The following is an 11,906-nucleotide window of genomic DNA, read 5'->3' as shown; positions in this document are numbered from 1 at the left end:
AAATCCTAAAGGTAAAGACAAAACACCTTACTCTGACTCGTATGCTGACCATTTAAAAAGTTATGCACACTCACACCATTCCAAGGAGTTGGCAGGCCTATTAATACCCACTTCAAGGACTAAAGGGAGCGGGCATCGAGCCACAAGATGCTATCTGGTGACCGGTACGCACTTGTGTGTCTCTCTTCTGTCGGCGAGGTTCTGCCTTACACCCCTGCCTGCCAAAGCTGAAAGGTTAGAATGGTTCCGTTCCCACAGTACGACCAAGTTAGCCCCCGGCGGGAGCGCTGCCAAGCCAACATGTTTATGTGTTTATTTGGGACGGGGCATTGTGCAGGGGAATAGAGAGACAGCTTCAAGGGGCAAGATTCTACAAAGTGTCTGAGTAGGCTCTCAGTCGTACAGGAGTTGTCCATCTTCAATGAAGGTTCTTGAGTCTTCTGTACTAGTTTTTTTTACTCTCTTCCTGGTGTATCGAGGCTGGTTTTGGCCTAAGAGTATTATAAATATATAAAGTATCTATCTATCTATCTATCTATCTATCTATCTATCTATCTATCTATCTATCTATCTATCTATCTATCTATCTATCTATCTATCTATCTATCTATCTATCTATCTATCTATCTATCTATCTATCTATCTATCTATCTATCTATCCATCCATCCATCTATCTATCTATCTATCTATCTATCTATCTATTACATTTTGCAGAAAAAAAAAAAATACGGACAAAATATTAAATGAGTGCTTGAATGAGTGGCAATGAAGAGGTTTTAGCAGCATAATAATCCATCCATCCATCCATCCATCCATCCATGGCTCCTCCTTCAAGTGGGTCCACGGGAGGACAGCCTCATGGTTCTAACCGGGCCTGTTGGTCTCTCATGGGAGACCCTACCAGGGGCACGAAGCTCCCGACAAAATAAATAATAACAATCACAATAATAATAGTAATAAATCGTTATTGTTATTGATCAAAACACTTCTCTTTCTTGTCATTATCAATGGATGAATATCTGATTTGATATTATATATATTAGGCACATTGGACATTATGTTCATTACATTTGTCAAATTAGTTCTAAACACACATTAAAATACATACTTCAAAGACATATGCAATAAATTGTATATCAAAGAAATGAAAAAATAAAAAATCATCTTTGTGTGCCACCACTGCAGCTTAACGCTAAGCTTTACTGTCAGTTGAAATTTAAATAGTTTTCATCTAAATATGTAGCTTACAAAGTACACTAAAATCCTCAACATAAACTGTCTTTAACATTCTGCAACCTTCATTACCGCTCCACTACTAATGACTTTTACCACCACATTTCTTGAAAGAGACATTTGATCACAAGCCACTGCACATGTTTCCAAATGGAGAGCTCCAAAGCATTAAACCATCAAATTCGGTGAGGGAAAACTAAACCATCAATCCCATTCTGTTCTCAATCACATGAACACTGTGTGGGAGCAAAGTCTCCGGCATAGATAATGAGAAAGCCATGACTATTTTTGCTTGGCCTACAGCAGTGTAAATTGGCCAAACTTGAGATACAAATTTGTATCATTGCCAAGCTTATTCAAATGAAGGCTAAATAAATCATAGCTGCAGTGCTTGACTTGTGGAGTATAAAGCTTAAGTGAGTGAAATGCCATAAATATAAATAAATAGCTATGGTGTTACATCAGAAGTACAGAAGTATGTAGAACTGATAAGGGAATACTCCACGCATCAAAGAACTTGTCAGGGCGCACCATCGCTGACATGCACAACACGGAATCCAAAGCACTTCTGTCAACATAGCGCGATCCAGACTACTTTATTCACCAGGATTTTGGAAAGATGTTCAGTGAGTTTTTGAGAAGTTTTGAGAAGTACAATAAGTATATGATGATGTAAATTGTGCCTGGCTTATTCTTTTTATTAATGTTTTTGAACACTTTACAAACAGACAAAACACAACAACAAAAAAGGATGAAAGGAAATAAAAACAAACTAAATTCACTAATTCCACATTCATTCATTTGCTTGTTTGAATTTGTTGAAGTGCTTCAGAAACGGATTCCAACAATGATCAAATTGAATTTGATTAGTTAGTCACATGAAATGAGAATATTTGACTTATTAGATAATTTTCTTGGTGTATTTAATACACAAGTTGTGTATGTAGTTTAAGTTAGGGTTCTTTATTTGACATTAGACAAAGAAGTTTGTCCTCTACATTTGGCCAATTGGTAAGGAGCAGTGGGCGACCACAGTTCAGCCCCCGGATGCATCCATATATAGTCAGAATCACTTTTCTGGAGGATTCACCTATTGCGCATGCTTTTGGTTGATGGGGGAAACAGGAGCACCCATCCAGACAAGGGGAATTGAACCAAGTACCTTCTTACTGTGAGGGAGGGCTGAGCGAAACAGACGATTTGGAAAATGGCTAAATTGTAAAATCGAGTCCGCTGCTCCATGTCCCCCCAATGTGCGGCCAATTTAGCAGTGTTTTAGATGCTCTGTAGTGAAATGACAACAGCGGAGAAGCAGCGACTTTCTGACGATCTGCTGCTTCACAAAGGCTGTGTGTTGTGTTTTAAGAGAACGTGGTGGAGTTCTCTGCCTCTAAAACAGAGTTTCCCACTTTCCTCCGGTCTGCTCCTGTGCCTTTCACTCACTCTGCTCTGAGCGGACCATTTAACTCCGCCCCTTTCCCTTGAGTCTCCATGGAGACAGTTGTTAGTCACAGCAGAGGCATGAAGACGATAAAACTAAAATACCTTTGAAAACTCCATGGCTAATTAAGAGGTTTTACTTTTGAGAGCAGACAGGGAATATCTAAAATTGTCCAAGCTGAGTTAAAAAAAATCGAGATTTATTTTTTGGCCATATCGCCCAGCCCTAGTGTGAGGCAGGAGCAGTGACCACTCAACAGTGCTGCCAATTCAGTCAGTTTATGCTCGGGTGTGATACACTGTAAGTATTGTGTATTATATATTACATACATCATCAATCATCAATTTGGGCAGGTCATGATATCTTGCTTTAACCAACTCCCTTAGGGCTCTGTTACAGTACTTTTAATGAGATTAAATGTGATGTCAGTTTTTACAACTATAACAAGGAATTGTCTCCATCTGTTATCTGAAACTGTCTGGGGATAAATGTCCTGTTCCATAAGCCTCAAAATCATAGAAGTCAAAATGTAAGCTTTTTTTTTTTTTTTCATTTTGTATAAGAAAATGCACTGATCACTACACTCTCTATGGGTCTATGCCATGCATTATTAATCACTTTAAACCACTGCTGCTTGTTTGCTTACCACTCACTTGTTCAGTGTGGGCTGTAAGTATTCATGGGTCAATTACAGCGCCGGTCAATCACTGTAATTATCTGTATGGTTTTATGGTTTAGTGGTCATTATGCCATTTGTGCTACGGTCATTACTCCAACGTGCTCTCCACAGCTATTCACACTCTCGCGTCAATGCAAATACAGGCGACGTGCACTAAGCTAACAATTCCAATCCTCACACAACTTTCGTAATTGGTGTGGTCATTCTAGTGTCAAATTGCATAGCTTCTGAAGTTGATCTATGTTTTGGATACATTTCAAACCCCCCTCCTCAATTTCTTATCACACTGCAGGCCTGATAAGGAGTGGCTGGCTGCAGGGCATACTCTATTGTTACAGCTTAGTGCTAATTACCGCGGGCTCCTGACCCAGAGTTCAGCCAGAGAGCAGTGGAGAGGAGAGCAGCGATGGGCGTGTGTGGATGCCCAGTGAATATATGTATATGCGGTTGGGGGAGCAGGGAGCGCGGGGGAGCGGGGGTCAGCGAGTGGGAGAGGTCACCGCTGCTGCCAATCAATTGTCACACTGGATTTACCAAAAACATCACAGTGTAAGCCAGCAGGGAAAGTATACCAAAACAGGACGGGGCAAACTAAACATACTCAGTTTGTTTAATGTTAACTTTGCTGTGGTAGTGGCACAAAAAATTTATTAAAGAATGATGAAGAAAGGATGATAAAATTCAATTCAATGTGAGCGTTCCTTTTTGGTCCTGAACAATCATTGGGGAGTTACTGCTGGGGGGGGGTTAGATTATAACAATACCAGGAAGTGTCATCTTTCACATAATATGTTTTATAAAAATAGTTACTTCTGCAAGCTCAAATGCCCAGGAAAAAAAAACCTTTGTGAGTAAACTGTGGTCTTCATGGCGTGTTATGTTCTTAGTGTAAACCCAACAGCACCTGGCAGCTTAAACTGTCAGAGAATTGACATACCTAAAGAACAAAAATGTGCTTACTTTCTAATTCTAAAATATCTGAAGCACCACTCTTCACTGTGAGTTTCATGCTGCACAGGAGAAGTCCTTCTCTCCCAGGGTGCCACAAGCAAACAAAACCTGTCCAGTATGTGCATTCATTGCGATGCAAAACAGTTTTTCCAATGCCTCAGCATCACTTAAGGGCCCTACTTTCAATTACAATGTCAGGAGCACTTTAAGCTGACGGCTCTTTAATGCAGGGGAGTGGAACCTGTGGTGAGCGTCTAAACTGCCTTAAGACACTCTGGATTTCAATATAAAATTAGAACATGTGGGAACAAAATCTCACGGAGGTGAATGCGAGTGAGACGTGTTGCAATCTGGATATGGTCAATGTGAAGAAATGTGTGGGCAAGGCAAAACGTGTGAAAAGATGCAGCAGCCTATTGGTGCAAAATATAGGCTATAAAGTTAATACATTTATCCTGGTGTTTTATGTTGAAAAGATTGCAAACTAGTTTTATGTAAACGTTTAATTGTCATTTTACTATTACTCATCTTTTTTAGAATGATCTCGAAGTGAAGGTGGTAAGGGGGGGGGGACATAGGTCTCTGTTATATTTCACCAGAGAAAAGAGGCATTGAAGTGAGTAGCCAAATACTGTTGATAAAGAGGAAATAATAGTTGTAAGGTGAGGGGATAATGTAGGTATACAACGGGCCAGGGCAGGGGCGCAGGGAAGCAGATGTCCCGCCTCCTCGCCCTGGGTTGGTCAGGGAAACTTTACTCCTTCCCTCGGATTGGCCCACTCTGCTCCGGACGGGCAAAAACACTCTCTCCTCACAGACACAATAAAGTTTAGCGCTGGACTCGCGCAGACAGTGTAGGCTCATTGATCCCCGCTGCTCGTCGCGTGTGGACTGCGCTCTTTTACGCACCGTGAAATAAGGGACGTCGAACTCGCATTGGGATATTTCTAAACCGGCTTGAGAATTTGAGCGTGAATGGGAGAGTTTTTATTGCCTTTTTGGACCTGGTATTGACTGCTTGGCGCGGGTTGTGGAATAACATTGGAGGAGCGCACGGACCTAAACGGAACGGTTTGGGGACTTAACGCGCAGCAGCAACAAGTCGACCGGGCAAATTGAGTGTGATTTCGCTGGGACATTATTAACCCACTGCGATCACTCTGGTTGCGGTGACCATGCCCGGGCTAAGGCTCACGCGGGCAGCCCTCCTCTCCCTCTTGTCTGCGCTGCTCTGTCCGCTCGGCGTGGTTCGGGGTTTCGGGGAAGACGTGGAGGAGATGACCTGCGACCCCATCCGCATCAGCATGTGCCAGGGTCTGGGCTACAACGTGACCAAGATGCCCAACCTGGTCGGGAACGTGCTGCAGTCGGACGCCGAGTTGCAGCTGACCACGTTTACGCCGCTGATCCAGTACGGCTGCTCCAGTCAACTCAAGGTAAGTATTAGGGGCCGTGTTATTAAAAGCGCAGGCACACGCACGCACGCACCCTACTCGCACACTGATCGAGGAACTTGATCCAGGACTCAAAAGGCAGGGATAAGTCGAGGTGCTCTGTTTGCTATATTTGAGAGCGGCTGCGTGAGGCTGGGAGAGAGTGAAGCACATGACAGCGCGCTACCAGCAATAGTTGATACTGAGGACTGTGCAGACTGATGGTGCCAGCGATAACGCGAGCACGAAGCCTCGTTCCCGTAGCATTTAAACGCTATAAATGGACGCGGCTCCGGTCCATTGCTCTCTTCCTGCTGTGCCAGCGCGCGCTCGTTTCTTTCAATGAAAAAGCTCCCTGTGTGTGTTGACATTCGGAGTTCATGCCCCGTACGGCAACAGCTGAGTCTCTCTAGTCCTATCTTTTACTGTACTGACCCAACAATGGTGCCCTCAGTGCGCAAAAAACAAATGCTGCTTGTTTGCCTCATGAACTATGTAAGAAAAATGAGATCATGTCTCGGATACCATTCGTGGAATCACACTACTTTTTGTATTTGAGCATCTGCATCTTAAAAAAAAATAATCTGCAAATAAACGGTGCCTTGAAAAGCGCCATCTGCTCAGAGAGGGAACAAGGGGCAAACCAAAGTGCCCAAGTCCAGCTGAAAGTTGTCCTGTAAGATTAGCTGCCTGTCTCGTTCTCACACACGCACACGCACTCACATAGGCACGCATGCTAAGGAGGGAGGAAAGGGAAAAGGGAAACTATATCCCCTAACATTTGCTCTAATGGGAGGCTTCCTGACTGGTAACCGGAGCAGCTTTTAGCAGAGAAGTGACAGCACTCACATTACCAACGGTCGCGCAAAATACCCTGAATGTGCTACATTACTTAAGGCACGGACATGCTCCTCTTGTACAGTGAAATAAGCAGTAGATATTCCTTCTCCACCTCATGTTTTAAGTGCAATTTTTGGAGAAAGTGTCAAAAAAAAAAAAATAGTCCAAACATAATCCATTGGGAAAGTAGACTACAGAATGATTGTGCAGGTTATATGTTCATGACAGCATGGCAGAAGTTGAAGTAGACTGTACAGCAGTAGCCAAAAGAAAAGTATTGCAGCGACAACGATTTTGGAAAAGGTTATGTGATTTACTTTTGTCACTGGAACACCTGGGACTTCGAGTGGACTTCAGACTCAGAAAACCTTATTTATCCTGAAAAAGTAATTAAGTTTGCAGCAGTCGCTCTCAAATCCCACAAAGCAATAATACAACAGTAATAATGCCACCTGTCGCGCACAGATCTGTCAGTGCCAATCAGCACTGATAGTCTTACGAGTTCGTAAGTCAGTTGTCAGTGTTTACAGCTGCTTCACTTAAATGGTCTGAATAAGTGATTCTGAAACCTTTCACAATCAAGGCCTAAATTGGACAAAGTCATTGCTAAACTATAAGAGGTGAGGATCTCTTGGCTTTATGCAGTATGAGGCCTGGTCTATTGGCTGGGAGAGGGATGCTAAACAGATATTGATCACAGAATAGTGCAACTATGACTAACCACTAAGTAGGATGTCTCTTTAAGTCTTCGAATGCCTTAGCACCTACCCACAATTTAAATCATAAAGCAAACAGCAGAGGAGAAAGTCATGTAGCATATTTTTCGGTGTATTTATTTCTTAACCTTGACATCCTTTGGAATCATGTTTCACTAGGGCCTCATTCAAGGGACAATTTGTGAAAGGGATTTCTTTATCACCGAATCAAGCCTCCGAGCCAGAAGCATTTTGGTCCTCATTAGACCGATACATTCTATTTTTCAGCGATAAAATTGGTGCCAACTGTAGTCCAGTTTTGGTTTGTTCTGTGCAAAAGTTATCTACAAAGTTGTTCAACATCCTGGAGGACAAAGTTTATTTCATTCAGTGATCCTTTTTTTGACCCCGGCTTGATTTTACACCTGGATTTCAAGGTGGGTTAAAGCGGGGGAAAGCGTGAAATTGTTTAAAATTGCCTTCATGACCCCTGCATGCTGGAGAAATAGCTTCTGTTTTTGTATCAAAAAATCTCTGCCAGGGCAAACATCTTGAACTCAGTGTTGCAAAACCGAAGACAGTATAGAAGTGAAGGCCACATCCAAGGCACGGGTCCAACCTTGCAATGACAGATGTGCAGATGGGAAAATCCAGTAATCCAAACCTCACCAAAATGCTGTACTATAGTTGTAGATCTAGCCTTGTTGTAGAGTGACTAATTTGGTAAACCCAGTGCCTTTCATGTCCAGAAGCATAGGGACAAGGGCTCGGCTTGATCATGTGACGTCTAGTGGAATGAAAAAAGAAAAATCTATTCTACTGTTTTGTACAGTCTGACTGAATATCTGATGTTTCAATGTCCATTTCTCTTTGCAGTTCTTCCTGTGCTCCGTCTATGTGCCCATGTGCACGGACAAAGTGCCCATCCCCATTGGTCCGTGTAAAAGCATGTGTCTGTCCGTGAAGAGGAAATGTCTCCCAGTTCTGCATGAGTTCGGTTTCATATGGCCAGAGGTACGGTAAACTGCCCCGTTGTTTACCTTTGTTTATGTATCTGTCTATACAGTGAATTCCTACTGATTTCATGGAGCCTTAGTGACTACATATTGAACTAGCTGTTTACTGATCATCGTCTTGAGCAAAGGAAACAAAGTGATGCTGACAGCGAAAGTGTACCTCAAATGTAAATTACACACGTCTAATGAAAGCATGAATCTCTCCTCCAGCTGCTGAACTGTAGCCTCTTCCCGCCTCAAAACGACCACAACCACATGTGCATGGAGGGCCCGGGCGACGAGGACCCGCCCTTCCACCCCGTCCGCCACCCGCCTCACCAGGAGGAGTGCCAGGCGCAGGGGTCACTGCCCGACCAGTACATCTGGCTCAAGCAGACGGACAACTGCGTGCTGCAGTGCGGCTACGACAGCGGCCTGTATCGCAGAGGGGCCAAAGTCTTCACGGACGCCTGGATGGCCGTGTGGGCGGTGCTCTGCTTCCTCTCCACCACCCTGACCGTGCTCACCTTCCTCCTGGACTCGCAGCGCTTCTCCTACCCCGAACGACCCATCATCTTTCTGTCAATGTGCTGCAACCTCTATAGCGTGGCCTATCTGGTAAGAACCCATAATATATTCAGTCCCAAGACGCAAACAACATAGGCACAAGTCCCACAAACACAATGACTCTAGTGTTAAGTGTCTTTCCCAAGGACACAGTAATGAAATCTGGGAGAAAGTGTAAAGCGGACACCATACAGATAGATGCTGATACCTAATGGCGCCATATTCTTAGTCATTATTTATTGTAAATTAGCGGCTGAGACTCATTTGTGTCCGTGCAGGTGCGGTTAACACTCGGGAGAGAGCGTGTCTCCTGTGACCTGGATGCGACGGCTGTTCCCATTCTGGTGCAGGAAGGTCTAAAAAGCACCGGTTGTGCCATAGTCTTCCTCCTGCTCTACTTCTTTGGCATGGCCTCCTCATTGTGGTTAGTATTATTACATCCACATACATAATGGGTGCAACACCGTGGCAGATCATTAGAAGATAGTTTCTCACCCTGTTTGCTCCGTGCAGGTGGGTGATTCTGACGCTGACGTGGTTCCTGGCAGCTGGACTGAAGTGGGGACATGAAGCTATCGAAATGCACAGCTCCTACTTCCACATTGCAGCCTGGGCCATTCCAGCTGTGAAGACGATAGTGATCCTCATCATGAGACTGGTGGATGCAGACGACCTCACTGGGCTGTGTTACGTTGGCAACATGCAACAGGAAGCACTCACCGGATTTGTTGTTGCACCACTGGCTACCTATCTCCTCATTGGTAATTTTTATTTGTATTATAAGCTATTGTGAGCTGTCTCTCTCTCCATGACTTTTGAAAACTATTCATCATTTGATATTAATCACATTTTCTTCTTTAGGGACATTGTTTATCTGCGCTGGTCTGGTGGCCCTCTTTAAGATTCGATCCAATCTGCAAAAGGACGGTGCCAAGACGGACAAGCTGGAGCGGCTGATGGTGAAGATTGGGGTCTTTTCTGTGCTCTACACGGTCCCAGCCTCCACTGTGATTGGGTGCTACCTCTACCAGCTCTCCAACTGGGCAGATTTCAATGCCACTCCCAGGGACTCGTACATCGCTTCAGAGATGCTGCGGATTTTCATGTCACTTCTAGTTGGCATCACGTCTGGAATGTGGATCTGGTCAGCTAAGACTCTGCACACCTGGCAGCGCTGCTCTGCCAGACTGCTCAGAGACAGTCGAGCCAGCAGAGGGGGCAAGCGAGCGCCAGGGGAGGGCTGGATTAAACCAGCCAAAGGAAACGAGACAGTGGTATGAGAATGAAACTGAATGGAAAAGAACTTTCAACATACTTCGGTGCTGTCAATAAGCCCTGATGAGGCCAAAAGACACTATGACAACATGGCAGGAGTTTCCAAGCCACTGGATGTTACTGCAAACCTCCAAACAGTGGTTTAGTACGTTCTGCTGGTTAAATGAAGGACAAAGAGCGTCTACCCCTGACCTGTGGTCAGTGAGAGGAAAAAGGAAGGAGAGCCGAAGATGGAGTGAGCAGGAAGTATGAGCAGAGACAGCTGTGCGCTGTAGCCCCGTGTCTACCTCCACAGCCTCACACAGGCCCTGCAGGGTCTGCTGAAGTTCCACTGTTACACTGGAGGATTCTCAGTGCAGGTTTTATACAGACTGACATTTCCCCACACCATATGTCAACTACTCCCCATTGGCCACTGAGCACATGGGAAAGTTGAGTAAAAATGTAGAAATAATGCATTATGTCAGCAGCAGTGTGATGCCATTTTGGAACAATTCACTGATGAAGGAGCCAAATGACAGTCTCACCACAAACAATCAGCTTTTCACTGCCTGGTGTATTTGACCTGGTGCACCTCATACAGCACTGTTTGCACTAGTGATATCTGTGACTCTGAAGAGAGTCATCCAGCTGTGCCTTTTATTGAGCTATAAATGTGAAAGCTTTAGGGCATCTGGGAAAGGTAGGCATGTGCTTTTTACCTTAGTATTCAAAGAGAATGTCCGTTAACTTCCAGCCCTGTGTGCGCTCACAGAGGCACTCAGAGTGCTGCATATACAGTGTGTATCCAGGAAATTTAATTATTCCCGCTGCCCTCTTCAAAACACAGGCCCCAAGGCCAGCTAAGAATTAGAGGTTATTAGACAATCACTGGCCAAAAGACACATTACTGCACAGTGTGGAGCAGTACACACCAATGACCAGGTCAGATCCTTTCAGAGAGCATGATCTTGTCTGTCAGCAGCTCTTTATCGACAATCAAGTCCCCACTAGTGACAACACCACGTACTTTGTCCAATTCCATTTTTCAGAAACAGGATGAACATACTGTATGTAAGAAACTTTGCCTGACAATCTACAGTAGTAAATGTAAGCATTTTGAATGTAAAATAGAATTACACGGGCTCCTTGTGCATTAGCAGTGCCTGAAATGTAGTTTTTCTTATGACAGGAACATTTTACAGCATTGTCTAAAATGAGAGGACGATGGAACTGTGAGCTTGTTTCTGAGCAAGTCAAGACGGCAGTGTTTCTCAGACCAGAAAGGCACACTTATTACATTACCCATGTCAAACAAACATTATGTTGAGTTAAAGAGAATTGAATTAGAGTGCTGACCAAATCCCAAATGAGCTAATGTAGTTTGCCTTTAAAACAGTCTTAATGCTTGGCCTCATTCATTCTGAGGTTCAAGTGACATGTCTAAACAATCACTGAGTTGTGCCTTCAATATATTCAACAGTGCCACTGCCTATGAATGAGAACCACTGAAAATGAGTGCAAATGCTTTTGGAAGTGTGTTAATTTATCGTTGTACATATATTACAAATCTATTTTTATCTTGCCTGTTATTTAAACACTTTTGTATTGTTTTGATGAAGAAAGAATAAAACTTTTTTGATGCTACGATAAGAAGCATGTGTGTGTCACGAAAACTAATCAACAGGTTCACAGAGCTGTATTGTGGCTGCATTCCTTATGTCACCTGAGTAAGTTAATCCTGTTTCCTTGATGAGATAACACTGCCACCTGTTGACACGAGGTGGTATTACAGATACTCTAAGCAAAATACATCA

The 11,906-nt window shown here is 43.8% G+C and overlaps 1 protein-coding gene across 1 annotated transcript; it reads left to right on the top strand.

Moving 5' to 3' along the window:
• Positions 1 to 5,115: 5,115 nt before the first annotated feature.
• fzd4 (frizzled class receptor 4) lies at positions 5,116 to 11,705 on the top strand. Its single transcript, XM_079563207.1, has 6 exons — positions 5,116 to 5,741; positions 8,150 to 8,287; positions 8,500 to 8,886; positions 9,114 to 9,259; positions 9,349 to 9,596; positions 9,697 to 11,705. The coding sequence occupies exons 1-6, from the start codon at positions 5,481 to 5,483 to the stop codon at positions 10,113 to 10,115; spliced, it is 1,599 nt and encodes a 532-aa protein (XP_079419333.1). The 5' UTR covers positions 5,116 to 5,480; the 3' UTR covers positions 10,116 to 11,705.
• The last annotated feature ends 201 nt before the right edge of the window (positions 11,706 to 11,906 follow it).

This window comes from Gobius niger, assembly GCF_951799975.1.
Source record: "Gobius niger genome assembly, chromosome: 1".
In the NCBI taxonomy this organism is placed as follows: domain Eukaryota; kingdom Metazoa; phylum Chordata; class Actinopteri; order Gobiiformes; family Gobiidae; genus Gobius; species Gobius niger.
Note: the sequence above shows the minus strand (reverse complement) of the source record. Positions and strands in the feature narration are given on the sequence as shown.

What these genes read in the sequence shown, in the direction of transcription:
- fzd4 (XM_079563207.1), top strand. Translation starts at nt 5,481, where the DNA reads ATGCCCGGGCTAAGGCTCACGCGGGCAGCCCTCCTCTCCCTCTTGTCT. An exon ending in GCTGCTCCAGTCAACTCAAG is followed by an intron (nt 5,742 to 8,149) that starts GTAAGTATTAGG and finishes TTCTCTTTGCAG; the next exon opens with TTCTTCCTGTGCTCCGTCTA. An exon ending in TCTATAGCGTGGCCTATCTG is followed by an intron (nt 8,887 to 9,113) that starts GTAAGAACCCAT and finishes GTGTCCGTGCAG; the next exon opens with GTGCGGTTAACACTCGGGAG.